The sequence below is a fragment of the Cebus imitator genome, unplaced genomic scaffold (genome assembly GCF_001604975.1).
Source record: "Cebus imitator isolate Cc_AM_T3 unplaced genomic scaffold, Cebus_imitator-1.0 Scaffold89, whole genome shotgun sequence".
Taxonomy (NCBI): Eukaryota; Metazoa; Chordata; class Mammalia; order Primates; family Cebidae; genus Cebus; species Cebus imitator.
This window is the reverse complement of record NW_016107404.1, coordinates 1565586-1589197: the sequence shown is the minus strand read 5'-3', so window position 1 is coordinate 1589197 and position 23612 is coordinate 1565586. Positions and strand designations below refer to the sequence as shown.

Sequence of the window (23612 nt, the reverse complement as noted above, 5' to 3'; positions counted from 1 at the left end):
CATTCTTGTTGCCCAGGCTGGAGTGCAGTGGTACGATCTCGGCTCACCACAACCTCCGCCTTCCAGTTTCAAGCGATTCTCCTGCCTCAGCCTCCCCAGTAGCTGGGAATACAGGCGCCCACCACCATGCCCGGCTAATTTTTGTATTTTTAGTATAGACGGGGTTTCGCCATGTTGGCCATGGCTAGTCTGGAACTCCTAACCTCGTGATCTGCCCACCTTGGCCTCCCAAAGTGCTGGGATTACAGGCATGAGCCACCATGCCTTTTCTAAAGTGACTCTTAAAGTCTCATGACTAATCTTCTCTCAAGAGGAGGGGCTACGGAATCAGAATCACAAGCTAGCTTAATAAAGCGTTGAGAAACATTATCAAATGGCTGTCTCCGTTTCCCCCTTTGTAAAATGGGGACAAGAATGTGTTCCATAGGTTGTAGTGCAGCTAAATGAGGTAACTCATATTTATGCTAAACGCAGTCACTGATGACTGCAATGATGACGGCGATGGCAGACTGGCGCAGCGACTGAGGCTTAAATTGCAAGGATAGCAATACCAGGAATGGATGCCCCGGGGGGATACTTTTTATCAAAAGCCGCCAAGTTAGTCTGGCTGTCCGAGATGCCCTCTGGAGACTGGAGACCACAGGTCTGGAAACCTCAATGTCCCAGGCTTTCAGGACCTGGCGTTTGGCTAAACCTCTGGAGAACTACAATTTCCAGGGTGCACCACTTTCACCCCGCCCATGACGTTGCAGATCTCGTTTCTCTCCAGGCTCCCGTCACGAACTACAAATCCCAGAAGACCCTGCAGCCCCCGCTGGCGTTCTCGTCTCATCACTCCCACTTTTGGAGGCGGAAACTGGCCGCGTTGCCTGCTGGGAAGTGTAGTTCACCGGTGACCGAGCCCTTCAGGCCTGGCCGCTGCAATAAGGCGGGCGAACTCGTAGCGCTTGAATACCTGTGGTCTAACCGTCCACCGGGGAGAGTCGCCCGGCTCGGAAGGCTCTGGAGTCGCGCCTGGGCTCAGGGCCGGGGGCGAATGCGGCTCGCGTTCTAGGCCTCCTTGGGTGAGAAAGTGGTAGACTGGCAGGAAGGCGGCGGAGGCGGACGAGACCAATACCAGCCTGGAGGAGGAAGTGGGCCAACGGGAAGGGTGAATCCAAGTGGATATCGTAGGGGTGGCAGTGGGGTAAGCCTCAGCTTACCTTGAGGCTGGGTGAGGCGCGCCCCGAAATTCTGGGGAGCAGAGGTCCCTGCCTAGAGAGGAAGAGGGGCGTCCATGTGGCGGGATGGCTTTATGGTTTGGGGCTGATCAGTGGGTCTTATGGCTGCATCTCCCTGGTCAGTGGAGACAGCTCACCAGGCCTGGGATCTGGAGTGTTTGGAGGTGCAGGAAACCGATTGGAAAATTAGGCAGGAGTGCGTTACCCAGAGAGACTGAGGGCTTCCGCTGTGCACTTGCAAAACCTTTCCCTAACCGCTTCACGCCTTCCTAGCTGCTAATATTTGGAGAAGGTGGAAGTTCTCTGGGGATAGATGCTTCTTGGTCGGGGAGGAGGAGTGGGGTGGGGGGTTGGGTTCTGCCAAAGGGAGCCCCAGCAGGGAAGGAAACCCTTGAACCCTGTAGTTGCCCAGAGGCCTAGGCAGTGCTACTGAAGTGCCCCTACATCATCATTCTAAGCATTACACAGCATTACAGTAGATGCAGGCTATTTAATCTGAACCAAGCCAGAGAATTTGGTGTCCTGCCCCCTGCTTACAAAATGTTGTAAAAATGTCTCAGTTCGTAGGAAAATAAATGTTCCGGGTAAATTCATGGAAAAAAAATAATCAGGGTGCAAAATGGAATGTTTACAATGATCCTATTTTATAATAAATTCTTATGTCTCTTAAATATGCACCATGTATTACGTGGTTATGGATAGAAAAAAATCAGAACTGTAACCTCTAAATTATTAATTTCAACCGTGGTTATTGATGGCTGGTGAGATTACGGATTAATTTTATTCTTTTTTGTTTGCTTGTTCACATCTTTATATAGCATCTTGATTTGTACAGTGAACACATATTTCTTTTTTCCACCCCTTATTTTCCCAGGAGAGTCAGTCAGTCGCTCCGTGTGTTGTGTTTTGGAAATCAGGTATCAAGGCCAGCTGCTCTGGCTTGCACTGAGCCACAGGCTGACTAACTGCCAGGAAGGATAAAAGGAGTGAGTGTGAGGGGAGAATTTCGTGTGTAGTCTATGGGAGGCTAATGCTTTTTTCCTTCTAGGCTGGAAAGAGGCTATTTTAGCAAGTATCACGCCATGGTAAGCGGTTGGTCTATTTCAGTCTAATCTATTATGCTTTCTGGTTAAAAATGTCACCCTTCTCATTATCTGATGGATTTAAGTGCACAAAATAACTTTCTTGGGTTCTGATAACTCACCTTTTCTGGGGCATGGGAAGGAGAGAAATATTGCAGCTGAAATGCCTTTTTAGCTTTGGGTTTGCTTTTTTTGTTTGTTTGTTTTTGAGATGGAGTTTCACTCTTGTTGCCCAGGCTGCAGTGCAGTGGCACAATCTTGGCTTACTGCAACCTCTGCCTCCCAGGTTCAAGCAATTCTCCTGCTTCAGCCTCTCAAGTAGCTGGGATTACAGGCATGCACCACCACGCCTGGCTAATTTTGTATTTTTAGTAGAGATGGGGTTTCACCATGTTGGCAAGGCTGGTCTCGAACTCCTGACCTCAAGTGATCTGCCTGCCTTGGCTTCCCAAAGTGCTGGGATTACAGGCATGAGCCACCACGCCCAGCCTGCTTTTTGCTTTTTGATCAGGATCTTTATTTTAGCACATGCTGCCTACTATCTCCGTGTGTGTGCAATTATAAAATAAACTTTAATATAGCCTATAAATGCAGTTTCTGGGACAAAAGCTTGTTAAAATCACGATTGGAGCATGGCAGTTAATAAATGTAATGTTCATTTCTATCTCCTTATTTTCTTCCACAGCTTTTGCCAACTTTCCAGTTAAAGGTTGACTTTCCTGCTTAAGTATTTCTCTGCGAAAATGTCCTTGCCTCTTACAGAGGAGCAGAGGAAAAGGATTGAAGAGAATCGACAAAAGGCTCTGGCTCGTAGAGCTGAGAAGTTATTGGCAGAACAACATCAGAAGACTAGCTCGGGCACCTCCATTGCTGGCAACCTATCCCAGGCCAAGCAAGGCCCATCCCAAAATTTCCCAAGGGAGTCTTGTAAGCCAGTGAGCCATGGTGTCATTTTCAAGCAACAGAATCCCAGTAGCTCATCTAATTATGACCCAAAACCTCATAATTCCCACAGTTTTCATCTTAGCACACCAGAGCAGGCGAAGGGAATATGGAAAAAGCCAGAAGAAATGACCACAGCCTGCCCAGGCCACAGCCCACCACGTCAAGTGGCTCTCATTGGAATCTCCCCTCCTTTGGCACAAAGTCCTCCAGAGGTCTCTAAACAACAGCCCTTGGGTTATGAGTTAGGTCAAGGTCATGCTCAGGCTTCGATTAGGTACATACCCTTTGCTAACCCAACTCATGAGCCTTTGGCCAAAGCAAAGAGTTCTCAAGAGACACCAGCTTGTTCTTCTGGACAGCCTCCCAAGGATGTTAAGTTAGAGGCCAACACAGCAAAAGCCTCCACCTCGCGGCAGAACACTTCCTACATCCATTCTAGCTCAGGAAGTGCAACACCCATGCCAGAAGGAAGACTCCAGCAGACATTGGGGTCCTCACTCCAAAAAGCAGCGGTCACTCAGAAGGGAAAGTGTGTAAGGAATGGCGATCGTTTCCAGGTGTTGATCGGGTACCACGCGGAACTCCTTGCCGTGTTTAAGAGCCTGCCCAGCAAGATTTATGGTAATGTCTTTGTTCTTCAGGCGTTTTTTTTCCTTATTTTTAGAGTCTCTTTTAATCTAACAGTTTCTCATAAATATTAGGAGAGTGCATTGGCACATTCTGTCCATCCAGTTGTTAAATTTTTTCAATTTGAGCTTGTGTTTCCCTTCATCGTAGTTATTCCCTCAAACAGCTGCCAAACTTGGTGGTTGCCACATGGCCATCTGGAGAACGGTTGAATGTTATTGAGAAGACACTTCCTCTGCCAGGTGCTTTATATGCATTGTAGCACTTAAGCTGAGCAGCAGTTTTTTTGAAATAAGTAGATGTTATTGCAGTTTTTAAGGCGATGGAACTGGCTCAGCAAGATTAAGTGACAGGCCCAGTTTCATTGGTCTGGAAAGGCAGGGTCAGGATGTGACCAGCTCAGCTACAGCCTAGAGCCATTGCTCCCCATACTGCTTTGCCTTACTACATTACGACCTGGAGAACTTGGATTCTAGTCCTAACTCTGCCCTCAGTCCTCTTAGGTGAGGCTCATAACTTCCCTGGGCCTAAGTTGAATTCCACTACATGGAATAAAAGAATTATCTAGGCCTGGTGCGGTGGCTCATGCTTGTAATTCCAGCACTTTGGGGGCCAAGGTGGGCAGATCACGAGGTCAGGAGTTTGAGACCAGCGGGTCCAGTATGGTGAAACCATATTTCTACTAAAAAATATAAAAATTAGCTGGGTGTGGTGGCACATGCCTGTAGTCCCAGCTACTTGGAAGGCTGAGGCAGGAGAATCGCTTGATCCTAGGAGGCAGTGGTTGCAGTGAGCTGAGATCATGCCACTGCACTCCAGCATGGGCGACAGAGTGAGACTCTGTCTCAAAAAAAAGAAAAAAAAAAAAGGAATTATCTATATTTACTGTTTGTCCTCTACAGAGATTTGATAGATCAGTGGGGGCTTGCTAGTCAGCGGTTTTGAACTTGGTGTCCATTCATTCATTCATTTAGAAGACAAGCCTTGTATTGAGTGCCCAAGTGCAAATTGTAATGACAGTCATCAGCCCTCTGTTTTGTTTCAGATCCTGACTCCAAGACATGGAACTTCAGCATGAATGACTATAGTGCTCTGAGTAAGTAGTCATGTGGTTGTTCCTCATGGAGGGCGACACTGGTGCTGAAAACTTCCTTTGGAGTGTCACATGTAGTTTAGCTTATGGTGTGCATGGCTTTACAGGTGTTGAAAGCTTGCAGGGCACCACCCCACTCCTTCCTACTGTGTCTAACCTAATGAGGCAGCTCTGTGGGTGAAGGCCATTGGTAATAGTAACGAAAGGTAGCACTTAATGATGCTTGCTATGCATTAGGCTATTCTAAGCTCCTTATTCTAACTTTTATTCCTTGTAATAACTATTTTACAGATGGGGAAACTGAGGTCCAGGGGGGCTGAGTCAGTAACACAGGGCCACATAGCCAATAAGTTATACTGCTGGGATTCAAACCCAGGCAGTCTGACTTCAGATTACATGTTCCCACCAGACTATACTGGCCCCAGCAGTGATAGGCAGCTCAGGCAGCTCTGCCAGCCCCTGCTCCCATGAAGGTAACAGTTCAGCAAACAGCACAGATCCTCAGAACACTGTCTGTGCAGCTAACTACTCAAAAATGCAAGGAGGGGGCAGTACTCAGGCAGGTTCCAGCTAACGCCGTGTCTGGTTGTAGTCAGCAGCTGGGTACATCCCTCTGTCTTCTGAGAAAACTGTCATACACTAAAGTTTTTGTCACTTGATCCTGTCACATGGAGCCTACACACCTGTGTCAAAGTGTCAGCCCCGGGGGTGTTTTCATCTCCCATTTATTTTACTCTTCTCCCCCAGCTGCTATTCCTATACCCTCTCTTCCTCCATCCAGCTTAAGAAGGGAAAAGATAAGGATGTGTGCTTAGGTCACTTTGCAGATTTGGGGTATGAGGTAGGATTATCTGGAATCACCAGTACAGTTTCTGGGCAGGGTGGTTTGCGCCAGTGATGGGACAGCTCCCTGTAGAATTTCCTGGTTTTCTCCTTAGCCTCCGATTCCTGAAATGTGTACATTAGGCAATATCTCTTTCTTTGTTAGCTGCTCATGTGTTAGTTTGTGAGGGCTGCTGTGACAAAGTACCACTGACTAGGTGGCTTAAACAATAGAAATTTATTTTTTCACAGACCTGGAGGCTGGAAGCCTGAAATGAAGGTATTGGCAGGGTTGGTTTCTTCAGAGGCCTCTCTCCATGGCCTGCAGGCAGCTGCTTTCTCTGCGTCCTTGTGTGGACTTTCCTTTGTGTGAGCTGATCCCTAGTGTCTCTCCCTTTTATAAGAACATCAGTCATAGTGGTGTTCTTAGAAGAATATCTACCCTTAGAAGAACATCGCCCACCCAGGTGACCTGATTTAACTTATTAACCTCTTTAAAGTCCTACCTCCATATACAGTCACATTCTGAGGTCCTATGCTGTGTGTTTAACATGAATTTTGGAGGGACACAATTCAACCCTTAACACTGATGATGTTCGCACTGTTTAGGGAGGGCTCATTTTTTAATCCATTTGTTTGGTGTTGGAATGTGGAGACCCAAGGGTCTGGTAAAGATTGTAGATTTTGACACGTGGTATTCTCATTGCTGGTGAATTTAAACCAGTGGTTTCCACTGTTGCGGTTGTTTGTTTTGTCTTTTTACTCTTGTTCTGACCACAGTGCATGGCGACTTAGATGACTCCTGCTTTTGCAGACGCGTTTAGGTTTTTTGTGTGATATTGTTGCTTTTTTTTTTGAGACAGAGTCTCACTCTGTCACCCAGGCTTGAGTGCAGTGACACAGTCTTGGCTCACTGCAATCTCTGCCTCCCAGGTTCAAGTGATTCTCCTGCCTCAGCCTCCTGAGTAGCTGGGACTTCAGTCTTGTACAACCACACCTGGCTAATTTTCGTATTTTTAGTAGAGATGTTGGCCAGGCTGGTCTTGAACTCCTGACCTTAGGCAGTCCACCTGCCTCATCCTCCAAAAGTGCAGGGATTACAGGTATGAGCCACCATGCCTACCTATCATTTCTTTATGTAATGCTCCACATGTTTTAAAAACCATGTTTATTGGGTACAAAATTCTCCATATATACTCCTCAATGAAGCTCACAGAAGAGAAAAAAAAAGTTCTCCATAGAGCTTTTAGATGAATTTTTCTGATTGTTTGGCTCCTCTATATCCTTACCAATGTGTAACACACTTATCTTTTGCCTGCTCAGATAAACTTTGAAATTCCTTACCATAATTACGGATTTGTGAATTTCTCCTTGTATTTGTAAGTTTCAGATAGGTTCATGATTGTTGTGTCATGATTGGCTTTTTATCAGTATAACATATGCAGTTGTCTCTATGTCAGTCTTTCTGGCATTTTGCTTTAGGTATATCTCTGGATTTTGCTTTGTTAACCCTACCACATACTCACTGTAGAACATATTTTGAGGTGTCAAGAAGAAAAACTATCCCCCGTAATCTCCCCACTCAACTAACCATTATTAACATTTTGATTTCATTCCTTCCAGCCTTTTTTCTATGCATTAAAATATAAAGTTGTATGCATGCATATAATTTTTATTTTGCCTTTTTAATTTAATGCTCTAGCATAAAGCATATTTGTTTTACTGAATGTTAACTGTTAATTTGAAATGATGACATTGTGGGTGTCCATGATCATAATGGGCCCTTTTGAGCTTCAAAAAATGATTTTGTGTTGTTGAACTACTTTTGCCTTTTCCAAAATTTTTAGTACAAAATAAATTTTAATTGCTGTATAACATTCTGTTTTATGGATGTGTCATACATTGCTTCAATTGTTTTTTTTTTTTTTTTTTTTTTGATTTTTATTTGCTGCCAGTTTTTTTATTTTTAAAGCTGTAGAGGAATAACTTCATACATAAGTTTTTCTCTGTATTTTCAATTGGTAGTTGGGATAGATTCCCAGAAGTTGAATCAATATTCTTAGAGCTCTTGCTGTAATTGCCAAATTGTTTTCCAGAAGGTTTTATTCCCAACTAGCAATATGGATGTCTAATTGTTTCTTATCCAGCAAGTTTGATAAGTAGAAAAGTCTCTTATTTGTCTGATGATTTATGAAGTTGAACATTTCTCCAAATGTGTGTTAGTCTTTTTCCTCCTGTTTTGAATTCACTCCACCTCTATCCTCTTATTTTGTGGTCTCAGTACTTTTTTAAAGCATGAGCTCTTTTTGTCTTTCTTTACTCAGAGTTTTTGCCTTTCACTTCAGTGTGTGTCTGTTGACAGCTTAGTTTTATATAGTTGAATCTGTTCATCTATAAAATTCATCTGTAATAGATGAAATAATGTGCAGAACTGTGCGTTTGTGACCTGGTGATCCTGGTCCTCACTCCTTTGTTCACTGAGCAGTAGACAGAGTGGTGACCTAGAAATAGGATTAACTTGGTGATTTGTGGTATGCTGAGTTCAGTGGTTTATCCAACACAGTGCCAGAAGTTATCTAATAAGTTTATTCATCCTGGCAAACTTCCTCATCCCCCTGTTAATTTCTAAATTAAAAAAAAATTTTTTTTGAGGCGGAGTCTAGCTCTGTCGCCCAGGCTGGAGGGCAGTGGTGCGACCTTGGCTCACTGCAACCTCCGCCTCCTGGGTTCAAGTGATTCTCCTGCCTCAGCCTCCTGAGTAGCTGAGATTACAGGCACACGCCACCATGTATGGCTAATTTTTATATTTTCAGTAGAGATAGGGTTTCACCATGTTGGCCAGCATGGTAGTCTTAATCTCCTGACCTCGTGATCCACCCATCTTGGCCTCCCAAAGTGTTGGGTTTACAGGCATGAACTACTGCACCCAGCCAAATTTTAAATTTTTTGATTTGAAAAACCTAAGGAGGCTGGGTGCGGTGCCTCATGCCTGTAATACCAGCACTTCTAGAGGCTAAGGCAGGTGGATGGCTTGAGCTTAGGGGTTTGATACCAGCCTGGGCCACATAGCGAAACCCGGTCTCCACAAAAAATATGCAAGTTAACCACATGTGGTGGTGCACGCTGGTAGTCCTAGCTACTGGGGAGGCTGAGGTGGAGGATGGCTTGAGCCTGGGAGGTTGAGGCTATAGTGAGCCATGATCATGGCACTGCACTCCAGCCTGGGTGACAGAGCAAGAACTTGTCTCAAAAAAAAAGAACTTAAGGAGATGGAGAGTTACATTCAACAAAAATTGAAATTCCCAAAGCCCCAACTCAAAAACACTTGCCAGCCTTCCTAATCTAACGGTGCCTTTTCTTGCCTTCCTACCAGACCTGGTGCCTCTTGACCATGTCCCTTCCCCACTTTCTCCCTTTTCCCTTGCCTGTATCTCAAAGCCACATCATAGTCCTCTGCTTTGTCACTTCTGTTCGATTCCTCTTCTTTGGCAGTGGAAGCAGCCCGGAGCCTCCCCACGGTCAACCTGCAGCCTCTGGAATGGGCCGATGGCAGCAGCGAGTCACCCTCCACCAGCAGCGCGGGACAGGCCAGCCTTCCGTCAGCTCCATCCCTTGCCTTTGTCAAAGGGCGATGCATACTCATCTCCCGGGCCTACTTTGAGGCAGACATCAGTTATTCACAGGACCTGATTGCACTTTTTAAACAGATGGATTCCAGAAGATATGGCAAGTAATCAGTCTTCGATTCCCAGAATATGTAGTGGTCTGTGATCTCAACATAGGGTGTTTTTTTCTACCTTGAATGTTCAAAAATTACTTTCTTAGGAGTGCCTTCCTGTTCTGCTCTTCTTATAGAAAGATGACATGTTGATTATTCCAGGTAGTAAACATATAGTGGGGACTGCTTTGTCATTAAGGCCTCCCAAAGAGAAGACCTCATAATTTACCCCTGGTCAATGTCTTCTTGGTGGAAGCAGGTAAATTCCTGCTTTGGCCATTTTTAAAACCCATCTCTGTTTATTTTGGCCTTTGCAGAGCAGAAACACAGGTGGTTGCCATAAAAATAAATGCCTTTTCTTATGTCACCTTAGTGGTTTTCAAACTTGAACATGCAGGGAACCGCTTGCATGGGTTGTTAAAATGCAGATTGCTAGGCTCCACTACTGGAGTTTCTGATTCTGGAACTCAAGCATGGAGCCAAAAATTTGCATTTCTCACAAGTTCCCTGAGCTGGTGCTGCTGCTGGTGATGGTGCCATGGTTTGAAAATACTGGTTGTTCTCCTCTCAGGCTGCCCATCAGCATCACTGGGCCACTTCAAAAACATCGATGTCCAGTTCTTACACAAAGATATTGATTTATTTTGTTGGCCTGGACATTGTTTTTTTCTTTTTTTAATCTTCAGTTGAGCCTAATTATAAGCCAGTCTTAAAATCTACTGGCCAAAGCAGAATATTTTTGTTTTATTTTATTTATTTATTTTTGAGATGGAGTTTTTTGTTCTGTCGACTAGGCTGGGAGTGCAGTGGCACAATCTCGGCTCACTGCAACCTCTGCCTCCCAGGTTCAAATGGTTCTCCTGCCTCAGCCTCCCGAGTAGCAGGGACTACAGGTGCATGCCGCCACAGTAGGCTAATTTTTTCTATTTTTAGTAGAGGCGGAGTTTCACCATGTTGGCCAGGGTGGTCTTGAACTCCTCTGCCCACCTCAGCCTCCCAAAGTGTTGGGATTATAGGCGTGAGCCACTGCACATAGCCATTTTGTTTTATTTTTTTGTGAGGTTCTTCTAAAGCTCCCCTGTTAGAATAGGGGAGAAGAAGCTATAGATTCTGGACTCCTGGATGTCATTCTTAGCTTGGGCCACATTGTTTTTTAAAAACTGTGTATCTATTATGGATCAGTGTTTTCCCATTCTTGAATTGGTTTGATCTTGTCCATAGGCAAGTAGAACTCAAATCCTTAAAACCTCGTGCCTTTGAGACCTCACATTGAAGCATTGTCCTGGAAGAAGCCTCTAGAATTGCTTGCTCAACAAGAGCTTTCATCAGGGTTTGGGTTCCTTCTGAAGGAGGGTGATGCTGGTTGCTATGTGATCATCCTTGGATGGATGGAGTTTGGACTGATGAGGGCAGGCAGCTGAGCAGGGGGTAGGGGAGCTGTGCGAGGCCCAGGCAGGTCGTGAGATGAGCTGTTTACACAGCAACCTAGATCCTTTGCCTTCCTTGCCCCCTCAGCTGGTTGGCTTCAGCTTGGGGTGGCCCTTAAAAGGCAAATACAGGCCAGGTGCAGTGGTCTGTAATCCCACCACTTTGGGAGGCCTAGGTGGGTAGATCACCTGAGGTCACAGGAATTTGAGATCAGCCTAGCCAACATGGTGAAACCCTGTCTACTAAAAATACAAAAACTAGCTGGGCGTGGTGGTGCCAGCCTGTAATCCCAACTACTCAGAAGCCTGAAGCAGGAGAATCGCTTGAGCCCGAGAGGCAGAGGTTGTAGTGAGCCAAGATGACACCACTGCACTCCAACCTGGATGACAGAGTGAGACGCCATCTCAAAAAAAAAAAGTCAAATACGGCGATGTGTGTCTATCACCGGCCTGTTAGATCACACTCCTGACATGGTCTGCCATTTTGGGAGTGGGTACCATGAAAATATTGATACTGATCCTGCCCACACCCAGGTGTCCAAAAACCATGATTGGTTTCTTTGCCTTAGCTGCTGTTCACCGCTTTTCCTGTTTGCTGCTGTGCCACTGTGAGAATCAAGTTGTCAGGAAGGACCTTCTTGTACTAGTTCACATTTGAGATTAGTCTGTCTGCTTTGTTCCTTTCATCAAGCTGCACCTGGGCGACCTCGCTTTTTCCTGAAACTGACTTATTATGTCCACAATGCCTCTTTCCAGCCACCTTATTTGGAAGTAACTGTACAGTGAGGAATGCACTTTTGCTGCCCAGATAGCATTTACCGAGACCAAGCTTTCTTGATTTATTTCAAAAGATAAATTAGTAGAGAAATTCCTCTGTTTAAATAATGAGCCACCATTGGGTAGTAAGATGCTCACCTTTTAGTTAATATTGTGTATAATTTATACTACACTATGCTAATTAGCAGATGATGTAATAATCACACTAACAACAATTCATAATAACTGGCTTTTTGGGGTGCTCATTGTTTTCCAGTCATACTTTTATAAGCAGTTTCTTTGAATTTCATGTAATCCTCACAGTAACCTGTGACATAAGGGTTGTAGTGTCTTTATTTTTCAGATGTGGAAACTAAGGGAGAGATGTTACAATGACTTGTGCAAGGTGACATAGCTAGCCAAGAGGCAGAGCCAGAATTTGAACTTTGGCAGTTTGACCACTCTGACCATATGCAGCTTGTCTCACATGTAAAATATGGAGTTAACACCTCCAGTGAGCACCCCCAAAAGCCAGTTATTATAAATTATTGTGTGATTATTACATCATCTGCTAATTAGCATAGTGTAGTATAAATTACACACAATATTAACTAAGAAAGGTGAGCATCTTTCTACCCAATGGTGGCTCATTATTTAGAGACTTACAGACTTCGGAGGGGCAGATGAGATGGTGCCACTGAGTCTTGGCACAGCCCCGGGTGAACGTGAATGCTGCTGAGGTGTGAGCTACAATTAGCACCCCTGTCATTCAAAGTGTTTCTGACCTGCTAGCCCCTCCTCAGCCATGTATCCTGTACAGGCACCTTTTATCACAACCTTTACAACCTAGTCTTGTCAGCGCCTCTGCTTATCTCTCCTCCCAGTAGATTGGGGAAGCCTCCAGGGAAAGGACTCTCCTAATTTCTGTATCCCCAGTGCTAAGTACAGGACCAGCTGCCACATTGTCCAAGCTCGATGGAAGTTTCTGAAGTCAAGGAATAAATGAGTAAGTGTGACCACGTAGCAGGAGAGCAGGGTGTCCTATTTGCTTACTTATTTCTTATCATTGCAGATGTCAAGACCAGGAAGTGGAGCTTTCTCTTGGAAGAGCACAATAAACTAAGTAAGAAACCTTCCTTACTTGTTTTATATCATGCTATTGTTAAGCTTTAATAATTCACCTTAAATTTGATGTATTTTTGAAGAATCTTCACCTCTGTCTGCTGTGGTGGGATGCTTGAGTGCAGGGTAAGTAAAGGTAAGGATGCAGCCTTGTCTGCATTCACTGAGATGGTGGCTTTATGACAGCCCAAACAAATGCCGGCCCTCCTCTGCTGTAAGGGTGAGGTGGTAGTAGTGAAGTTTCCCAGGCCTGTGAAACCTTCCTGCTGTCATAGAAGGATTAGAAGCATGGGTACATAGACCTTAGGAATCAGAAGCAAGCTGGGATTGCTTAGCTTAGGTGGAAGTGACCATAGATTACTCCTAAGAATAGGCTCCCGGTGTATTTCTAGAACTGGATGCTCAAGAAAGGTAGGAGGGTCTCGCTGGGAATGGACTTCATAATACAGTTCTGTCCAAGGCAGAAGTCAAGGCCAGGGACTTAGGCATTTTAACAAGCACTTTAGAGACTGACTGAGGAAAGGGAATATGTGTACAGTTAGCATAAGTACAAGAAGCAGCCAATTTTGGTTCATCATTTTTCTTCTCTGTGCTTTCCTTAGATGGGGCAATAAATTCTAATATGCCTGGGACAAGGAAATATGGTCGTACCTCAGACTGTACCAGAATACCAATCCCTTATCTATCTGGCTATAGCAATTCTGCATTGGGTTTGCAGCTGGCATGGCTTATGTTCCTCTGCTTTTTTCCCAATCCTGAGGGCCTGTTGGGCTTCCCAGACTGAGGAAGGAGTTATTTATGGGAACCAGTCAGGCCAAGACAGACATGAGCCAACCCTGGGAGCTGTGAGTCATTGGCCATCTTGCCTGGCAGGCTAGGGCTTCAGTGAAGAGGGAAAAACTAGGTTCCTTCCTTTTGTCTCCTTACCTGACTTACTGTGTGACATTAGGTAAATAATTCAATATTCTGGGTCCCATTGTCTCTTTAGTTAAAAAAATAGGGATGATCTTTAATCTCTATCTGCTCTACTGACATAGGAATTAAATGTAAAGGAAGAGCCTTTGGTTCCTTGAGCAAAACTTGCTGTGAACTACAAGTTTAGGTTTGAGTTTGATATGATAACTTAAAAATGCTGGCTGAAGCAGAAAGGATGGCTCACATTGATCTTGAGACTCTCTGGCTGCTGCTACTTGGAACTTGTGATTTAGAGGGAATTATTTAAGGCTGAGTGTGGTGGCAGCTCACACCTGTAATGCCAGCACTTTTGGAGGCCAAGGCAGCCAGATCACGAGGTCAGGAGATCGAGACCATCCTGGCTAACATGGTGAAACCCTGTCTTTACTAAAAATACAAAAAATTAGCTGGGCATGGTGGCATACACCTGTAGTCCCAGCTACTTCGGAGGCCGAGGCAGGAGAATCACTTAAACCTGGGAGGCAGAGGTTGCAGTGAGCCAAGATTGTGCCACCACACTCCAGCCTGGGCAACAGAGCAAGACTCCAACTCAAAAAAAATAAAATAAAATAGAGGGAATTATTTGGCAAAAGCTGAATATGTTTTCTCTTTTTGAGACAAGGTCTCACTGTCAGCCAGGCTGGAGTGTAGTGGTAGGATCTTGGCTCACTACAACCTCTGCCTCCCAGACTCAAGTGATTGTTGTGCCGCAGCCTCCCAAGTAGCTGTTACACAGGATCCTTTTGGTGCTGCTTTGCCAATTGGGCTTGGTGCTGGGCTTGCTGTGCCCACTCAGCCTGGCAGGCTGCGTTTGGCTCATGCTACCAGTCCTGATCCCACACCCACCAAGGGGGAGCTAGCCATTGAGCAGTGGAGTGTGTGTGAGTGAGAGAGAGCAGGATCTGGCCACAGCACACAGCCAGGTGTGCCAGCTGCTGCAGCGGAGCAGGCAGCTCCAGACTCTGGCATAGGCACCAGCTCCATGTGAGGCTGCAGCTAGACTGGGCATACCACAAGCAGCTTCTGCCTTGGGTACCAGCGTCTGGATGATGGGAATGTGCTGGTGCCCGAAAACTTGAAAATACCAGCAACTGTGAAGCCCCGAGAGGGTGTTACAGTATGTCACAGCTCTGGCTCAGGGAGCCCTGAGATCTGGGCCCCCAGAAAGGTTGCTGTTCTTCACTCCTATGGTCTGGCAGTGAGGAGCATGTCACTGCCCGCAGCTTGGCAAGCAAGCCAGGAATGTGTTACAGCCCTTTCTCACCCACCATTCAGCAGGTCCCAGATTCTTGTCCCACATCCAAGAAGAATGAGGTTACATGGATAACTGGAGAGTGAGCAGGACAAAGGAGGATTTTATTGAGCAACAGAACAGCTCTCAGTAAAGAGGGGACCTGAAGTGGGTAGTTCCAACATGTAGCTGACCAGGGTTTTTATGGGCTCAGAATGGGGGCATGTGTGCTGGTTGGTCCATGGGTGGGCCTGGAAGAAGCACCATTCGATTGGCTGAAAGTCATTGAGGAAGTTCTCATGCTGGATTGTGGACTCCACCTGGAACTAACTGGCAGTCCGGTTTTCAGGTTTCGATCTGTCTTCAGCTTGAAGGTTGGGTTTCACTGGGGACCCACCCTTGTCTGCCTAGGAAGTTGTCTGCCTCCTGCTGTTATCAGCGGATATATATGTACATACATATCACCATGCCCAGCTAATTTTTCGATTTTTAGTAGAGATAGGGTTTTGCCATGTTGGCAGGCTGGTCTGGAACTCCTGGCCTCAAGTGATCCTCCCACCTTGGCCTCCCAAAGTACTTGGGATTACAGGCATGAGCCACCACTTTCAACCACAAAAGCTGAATTTTTTATGAGAAGCAGAAGTGAGTTCTTTCCTTCTCCCCTTTGTCTTTCAAACAAGAAACTCAAATATGTTAGTTATAAAGTCTATGACTTTTACGGAACAACAAAAAGTGGAACACTTACAGCGTTAGTAGATAAATGTAGTGTTGAAAAACCATGACTTGTGACTCACATGGCATTATATAGTGGTTCCTGATCTTTTGCAGACAATAGACTCCTTGAAATATCTGATGAAAATAATGGATTTTTCACCCAGAAAAAAATGTACATAATGGCCCCAAATAGGATTTTGCACTTGATAAAAATTATTCCATGGATCCTGAATGAAGATTCTAGATTTAGAGTTTTTACATGCTATCCCGTCATGACAGTGTCTCATGAAAGATAAGACTGATCTTCCTATTTCATAGACTGGGAAAAGGTCGGGCCCAGAGAAAGGAAACAGTGGCTTTCCTTACTGGGAGCATTGCAGAGTCACAGTAAAGTCAGTGACAGTCATTGACAAAAATAAGACTAAAATTGCCATCTACCTTTGAACCTGACCCATTACGAAATTTAGAAGCCAGCTAAACTAAGAAGCTAGGGAGGGAAAGCTGTGAGAATACAGCCCGGTTCCAATTGAGTTCTGATTTTACTGCCAGTACAGTGAACCTGGGGAATGTGCACCTCTCCCCTCACCCCGTGTGCTCCTTTTTTATGAGTGAAAGTAGATCCTTGACCCTGAGCTAGTGAACATGCGCACAGGAAACTAATGAAGAAATGACAGTAAAACCTGAGTATGTGAATGCTCACTGATGAAGCAGTGCGAGCTATTTTCCCTAGTAAGGACTTAAATCTAAGCTTTCCTTCTCTCTCTTTTCTGAGTGACTCAGGCCTTTTGCCCCCAGTGAAATTGGCATCAGGCCTTTTATTTTCCCCTTGCTGTCAGTCCAGAAGGGTTCTCAACAATCTTGTCTTGTCAGCTGCTATTTGAAAACATTAGCATCTCTGCTATGTGGCTAGTAGCATTCTGCCAAAGAGCTATTTTACAGAAATGACTTCTAGATGACTCACAAAGCCAGACAGCACATCTGTCATCTCCTAGTACCAGGGAAAAGACAGTAGAGACATTGACAGGGAATGGTGGCCTTCTCAGAAACCGTGAGATGGCTGACCTAGCAGCATAGGATTTTGGAGATGGTAATTGGTAGTAGACATGGTAGATATTAGTTTTATTCCTCTTAAATGGCTGAAGGAACATAATGCTTACAAAGCACTGCATTTTCTACCAGCCAGTTCATCAGCCCTTTCTTAGCTTTCATCAGGTGTTTGACTTCTGAAGATCACTAGAATTAAAATGAAAATGATTTCTGAAAGCACATGGAGTGCTCAGCCTCCTGAAGTGTGCAGAAGTCAGCATGCTTGGATTTAATTTGGAGGTACAAAATGTATTTCTGCATCAATATGGACAGTCTATTTTGTATTAAAGCCATCAACCTTACCTAATTTCCTCTCATGGTGATTCTTTTCGTGGAAACTGTTTCCAGAAATAACTGGTACTTATATTTAGTGGAGGAGAGAAATGGACTTAAATATATTGAAAATACAAAGCAGTTGGAGGTAGCAGTAGATGGCTCAGCCCTGCATGTCCACATCGGTATTTACAGTAGTAACCAATTGATGGTTGTGGCAAAAGACTTTTGGAGTCACTCATGAGGGTATTAAGAAAACATATGATCACACATGACTATATGCAATAGGCAACCTCAGAATTTCAAATAATGTTGGATAGAAGTAAAATAATTCCCAGTTTCTCTTTGTAGTTTCCTTTACTGGATACCTGAGGACAATTAGCCTCTTGATGGGTTACTCTGACTACCAGAGTGCCCTTGAAAAGGTAAAGGATAAAGAGCAATTGATGATCTGTAAATAATGGCTGCTTTTCTCATTAGATTTTTCAAAGGAAAACGATAAAAGGGAAGAACATCCTGAAAGTGACAGCCCGCAGGACAGCAGGCTGTGGTTAGTGGTTTAACAACTGCCTGGGGTCTCTAGGTCTGTCATTTTTTCTCTACATTTTAAATTTGTAATTCAGCTTCCTTCTCCCTAGAATTACGTGTTTTATTTTTCTCTCTGGTTTTTCTTTTTCTGTTTCTCTATTGAATAAAGGGTTTTCCCCCTCTCTTTTTTAAAGTTTAAAATCAGGTGAGATTACATTGTTCAAAAAACAAGGTCGGTGCAATTAGTTTGTTTTCATTTTTGTGTAGATCCCAAGTAATTTATTTTTCACACTTGGGTTAATGGTCCTGACTAGAAGAGATTTCTCCATGCATTATATAAAGCATCATTAGAAGGAAATACATGTATATCCCAAAGCTCCTCTTTTTCAAATCTTTTGAGCATGAACACTCCAGCTCATGTGCTTCTGTTCTTCTTTCCAGTTACAAAGGCACGCTGCCTCCCACAGGTTCAGCTGGATCCTCTGCCCACGACTCTCACCCTGGCATTTGCTTCTCAGCTCAAGAAGACATCTCTCAACCTCACGCCAGATGTCCCAGAGGCAGACCTTTCTGAAGTGGACCCCAAGCTCGTGTCTAATCTGATGCCCTTTCAGAGAGCTGGAGTCAAGTAGGTTCTTGATCTTCCTCTCTCTTCCTCTCCTGCTCGAATTTCCTTGTTCACCACAGACCTCGTATAGATGCTTCCTCTTTTATGAACTTTTATTTTCAATGAATACATGAAAATTTAGAAGAGTCTAGGCGTTAAGCAGCCAGGTGTGCTGTTACCAAAGCCTTATTGTAACCATTGATTTCAAATTCCATGGGTTAATCAGGACCCTGAATTGCAGTTCTGCAGAAACCCAATTCAGACTAGCTTAAGGAAAGAGATTTCTCAGTGCCTGTAAGAGAAAATCCAGCATCTCTAAAGATCTCATCAGGCTGCTGTACTTCTCTCAATCTGCTTTCTATTTAGTTTGCTTTGTTCCTAACCAGGTGTTCCTCAAGCGTGGCAGCTCGGGCTGCCAGGGGCTTCCAGCTTGCATCCTCAGCTTAGCAACGCACAGAAGCAGCTCTTCCCTAGTGGGGCTAACACTGCAATGGCTTAAGTCTGGTCCCAATGTTGGAGCCAGTCACTGACCTTGGAGGCTTGAGGTCTTGCTGATCAGACTTGGTGACAGGCCCATCCCTAGAACCAGAGGGTGAGGCCTGCCCATCTAAGTTACTTGGACTGAAAATGGGAGGTGGCAGTTCTCCAAAAGAAAGTAAAGGCGCTCTTATTAGAGGAAGAAAAAAGATAAACCTACATCCTGATCTTTCCTTTCTTCCCAGAGTTTCTTGGGAGAAGCAAAATGCCGGGTTTGAACTAGGCTTCTCTTAAAAATACGGTAGTTCAAGAAGAAAGAGCAAGTCTTGATAGTCTGTCTAGAAATAAGAAGCTGTTATTACACAGTGTAGTTGGACATAGAGCCCTGTACAAGGGAAGGAACCTAAATTATCAATGGCACTGACAAACTGCGCCAGCCTGCCTGCTTGAAGCCTGATTGTGGTATTTTGGTGAAAGCTTGGCTACCGTCTCTGGCAGGATTTGGGTCTCAGAGTGCCGTTTGGGCACAACGTATTTGATTACATTCCCCTGGCCCCAGCCCTTCCCCCTATTCTTCATTTCCTTCTATCTCTCTTAAATAGCACACTCTGCAAAACTCCTCTGGCTTTGCAATTTCATTCCTCCATCTGGTGAGATGTCCTTTGGGCCTTGTTTTAACCAGGTTCAGGGCGTTTTTTCCTTTCATCTTTCTTCCTCTGGGCCTCTTCATTAAAGCTGCAGTAGAGGTCGCCCAGCTCCACCCACTGGGTAGCCCCTGCCTTCGGCATCCAAGTTCTTTGAGGCTCTGTTAGCCATCCTTGGGCCCACATGGTGGGTACTGGTCTTACCAGTTACCCCACTACCCCTGAGAGAGGCCCTGTGTATGAGGTACCCTTGGGCACATCTGTTTCTACCTCTGTGGCTCTGAAGCTGCTAGCAGTACTTGTAATCTTTCTTCGGAATTTTCTAATTAAACCCAGGTTTTAACTTTCATACTCTAAAGAGGTGGGGGCTTGGCACTGGGGGAGGAGGGCTGTCAATTCCATGTTTTGTTTTGTTTTTGTTAATGTAAGAACTGCGATGGAACACACCCTTTATAGAGCAAAATCTCTTGGAAATTTTAACGTCTTCTAATATGCAAGCAGCCCTCTTTAGCAGGGGAATGAGTCGAGACTCTGAAAGACAGTTGCCTAAAGTTATTCAGCTGCCAAAAGTGGAATTGGGGCTTAAATCTGTGTTTTCTGATTGATCAGTTTCTGAGTATGGCATTTTTTTTCCTTTTATATTCAACTACCCTGTGGAGGATGACGTTTAATTTTGTTATTGTTCCTTTGTTATCCATGCTTTTTCTGTCTTTGTTGTCATTTTTTGGCCACTTTGTTCCTTACTTGGGCTCCCTCTAGGCAGGGGAAAAGGAGAGACTGTGAAATTTAAGGGTTCCATTCTGCTCTAAGGATGCGGATAGACCAAACTTCTGGAAATTATAGATGGTAAAGCTGAGGAGGCTGAAACAAAAGACGCTCAAAGGGCGTGAGGCTCTCCATGGATTCCGTTGCTTGGGTACTGCCTGTCCTCGCTGGCCACCAATTTTGTAAATCAGAAAGTGAGGTAAAAAATACATCTTTTCACACCTGCCCTCCCCCCATCTGTCTGTGTTGTGGGTTGATCCCAGAAATGGTCCAGAAGATTTCATAGAGGTGGGTGTGCAGGGAGGAGGCTGCGCCTGTTCTGGAGAGGTGAGGCAGCCCACCGCTCGGCTCCGTTCCTCCCCAGCAGAGGGTGAGGCCGCCAAAGCAGGACTTTGGGAAAGGCTGCCTCCTCTCCCAGGCTGCAGGGAGAACAGAAGAGTGCCCTTCCAGGATGCCTGTTGTCCCCACACGCTACTGGCCACGGGCTGCCTGGGGATTTGCTGCCCAGTTTTCCATCTTTGGAAACTGTGTTTCCAGGCAATTCCAAAAGGCCAAGTGCAGCCTGGACTTCTTGTCAGCCCTGCTAGCTGCTGATTAGAAGAGGTGACATTCTCTGTTTTCACTGGGTGAGAAGGAAAGAGAAAGAGCTGTTCCAGCAGCTTATTTTCAGGATTCTGAGCAAATGATCTATTTTTCAGGAATTAGCTGAAAGAAGACTAGTATTTGGCACAAAGGACCAGACATCTGGCACTTGGGATCCTTTTAGGTTTTCACTGTTTCATCATGAGACACGAGCAAGTCATTTTAACTGTTTGTGTTTTGATTCTTTTTCTTTTTGTAGAATAGTAGTTATGATAGAAGCACTTCCTTAGCGCTTATGGTGTTGCCAAGCATTGTTTTCAGTATTAGCTTTATTAACCCTCCCACAGCTCCATGAGATAGGTACTGTTATTACCTCCTTCTTACTGCTGAGGGGGCTGAGGCATAGGGAGGTTAAATCATGTGCATGAGGGTGTACAGCTGCTAAGTGATGGAATTAGGACTCCAACCCCAGCCAGTCTGGCTCCGAAATAGTGGAATACACTCTTATGAACTGTTAGCAAGAGATGCTGTACTTAAGGGCTTTAGGGTCCTGGAGGCTGCCATATAATTAAAAACTCAGCCAGCTGCGGTAGCTCACGCCTGTAATCCCAGCACTTTGGGAAACCGAGGTGGGCAGATCACCTGAGGTTGCGAGTTCGAGACCAGCCTGACCAACATGGTGAAAACCCATCTCTACTAAAAATACAAAAGTAGCTGGGCATGGTGACTCATGCCTGTAATCCCAGCTACTCGGGAGATGGAGGCAGGAGAATCACTTGAACCCAGGAGGCGGAGATTGCAGTGAGCCGAGACTGCGCCATTGCACTCCAGCCTGGGCAGCAAGAGTGAAACTCTGTCTCAAAAAAAAAAAGGAAAAAGAAAAACTTGATGCTGAGGTTGGTGTTCCCTATTGGACAAACACCCTCCCATCCTTTCCTCTGCCGCTCTCCTCGCCTCCAGCATCTTCTTTGCCAGCCCCTTTCTGCCTTTATGTATACTGAGTACTCTCTGATCTTCAGAAAGCCTTCTTTTCATCCCATCAGCTCTTTCTTCTTTCCTTCTTTCCTTTCTTTCTTTCTTTCTTTTTTTTTTTTTGAGATGGAGTTTCCCTTTTGTTGCCCAGACTGTAGTGCCAGGGGTGTGATCTCGGCTCACTGCAACCTGTCTCCTTGGTTCAAGCAATTCTTCTGCCTCAGCCTCCCAAGTAGCTGGCATTACAGGCATGCACCACCATGCCCAGCTAATTCTGTACTTTTCGTAGAGGCAGGGTTTCACCTTGTTGGTCAGGCTGGTGTCAAACTCCTGACCTCAAGTGATACACCCACCTTGGCCTCCCAAAGTGCTGGGATTACAGGCGTGAGCCACTGTGCTCGGCCCTTTACTTCCTTTCAAAGCAGACTCTGGAGTAAGCGTGCCCTCCTGAGTGCTAGTCATGGACTCCCACCTACTCACCTCTTTGCACGTCCCCTGGGCCCTGCCTGCAGTGGGCCGAGGCGACGCCTCTCACTGGAAACTTCCTTCCTTGGCCTCCATGACCTAATCATCTTCCAGATCTTCTCCCTACCTTTCGACCACATTCCATATTTTTCCTTTTTGGGCTTTCTCACTTTCTCTTTTTTATTCTGCTCCCTATTTGGCTCATGTCCTTCCCTTCTGGGGAGCAAGTCTGGTGTGGCCTGGGCCCGGGCTGGCCAGTGTGGCAGCCTCCACCCAGCAGTGCTGACCCAACCGGACGTGAGGGCAGATTAACTCATGCCCTGGGAAACGTGCCGTGCTGCCGTCCTCACCTTGTCTGCCTTCAGTTTCGCCATAGCCAAAGGAGGCCGCCTGCTGCTTGCTGACGACATGGGCCTGGGGAAGACCATCCAAGCCATCTGCATCGCAGCCTTTTATCGGAAGGAGTGGCCACTCCTGGTGGTGGTGCCGTCCTCCGTGCGCTTCACCTGGGAGCAGGTTAATGGTCTTCGAATTGCAATCTTCACAGAGAAGGTTTTCTTCTGTGTTAGAGTCATAAAATAATGGTTTGCAGACAGGACATAGGGATCTTTAAGGATCCTGTCTCAAGGCAAAGGCCAGGAAGAGAGATGAGGTGCCACCTGAGGGCAGGTGGGGGGTTTTCTGGATTCGAATCAGGTTACACTTTGAGGGAAGAAAGCCAAGGAGGAACCAGCTTAGAGAATTGTGTTCATCTGTCAGCAGGCACTTCCAGCACCTATGTGCCCTGCTAAAAATACTTTTCATCTGTACCACACTTAGTTTTCTTTTTTTAAATTTTTTATTGTTTTGTTAAATTTTCATCTATTTATTTTGAAACTGGGTTATGAGACAGGCTAATTTTTGTACTTTTTTTAGAGATGAGGTTTTACCATGTGCCCAGGCTGGTCTTAAACTCCTGGGTTCAAGTGATCCATCTGTCTTGGCCTCCCAAAGTGCTGGGATTACAGGCATGAGCCACTGTGCCTGGCCCACCCTTAAGTTTCAAAATATTTTCACTGCCTGTATTTTCCTCAATCCTATGAGAGTCCTATGCAATAGGTGCAATAGATAGTAACCCCTTTTATAGGTAAGAAAACAGAATCTCAGAGGTTAAGCGGCATACTTACTGCTTTACTGTTAATGAGGAGTTCTGCAGGATCTTGATGCGGCATTTCCTGACTTCCTGACTCAGGGATTTTGCACTCTCTAGAAGGGGGAGTGGGTATGATGTTCACTGTCTGCCAGGTAACTTTACAGATGCAGAGCCTGACAAGAGCCCTATATCACTTACCCTTGAGCTTTTTCTACTGTAAATCCAGGCATCAGAGTGGTTTGTGAAATGAATAATAAGCCTTGTGAACAAACTCAGTGAAGAAGGAAGACCTAGTCCATCGTCCATAGCTTTTTCTAGCTTTATGCCACTGATGTCAGCCTGGAGCTTCTTCCTGAGGCCTCCATGAGAT

General features: G+C 45.3%; 1 protein-coding gene across 3 annotated transcripts in view; it reads left to right on the top strand.

Annotated features, from left to right (window-relative positions):
- The first annotated feature begins 835 nt into the window (after nucleotides 1-835).
- Nucleotides 836-23612, top strand: part of SMARCAL1 (SWI/SNF related, matrix associated, actin dependent regulator of chromatin, subfamily a like 1) — a 68242-nt gene continuing 45465 nt past the window's right edge. Inside the window, exons 1-8 of one of the 3 annotated variants that reach the window (XM_017534946.2) lie at nucleotides 836-1064; nucleotides 2269-2305; nucleotides 2988-3868; nucleotides 4920-4970; nucleotides 9282-9515; nucleotides 12763-12813; nucleotides 18040-18226; nucleotides 22476-22626. In XM_017534946.2, coding sequence (XP_017390435.1) covers nucleotides 3046-3868; nucleotides 4920-4970; nucleotides 9282-9515; nucleotides 12763-12813; nucleotides 18040-18226; nucleotides 22476-22626 — 1497 coding nt within the window. In that variant the 5' untranslated portion in view covers nucleotides 836-1064; nucleotides 2269-2305; nucleotides 2988-3045. The other 2 variants (XM_017534945.2, XM_037740775.1) reach the window with 2 other exon arrangements.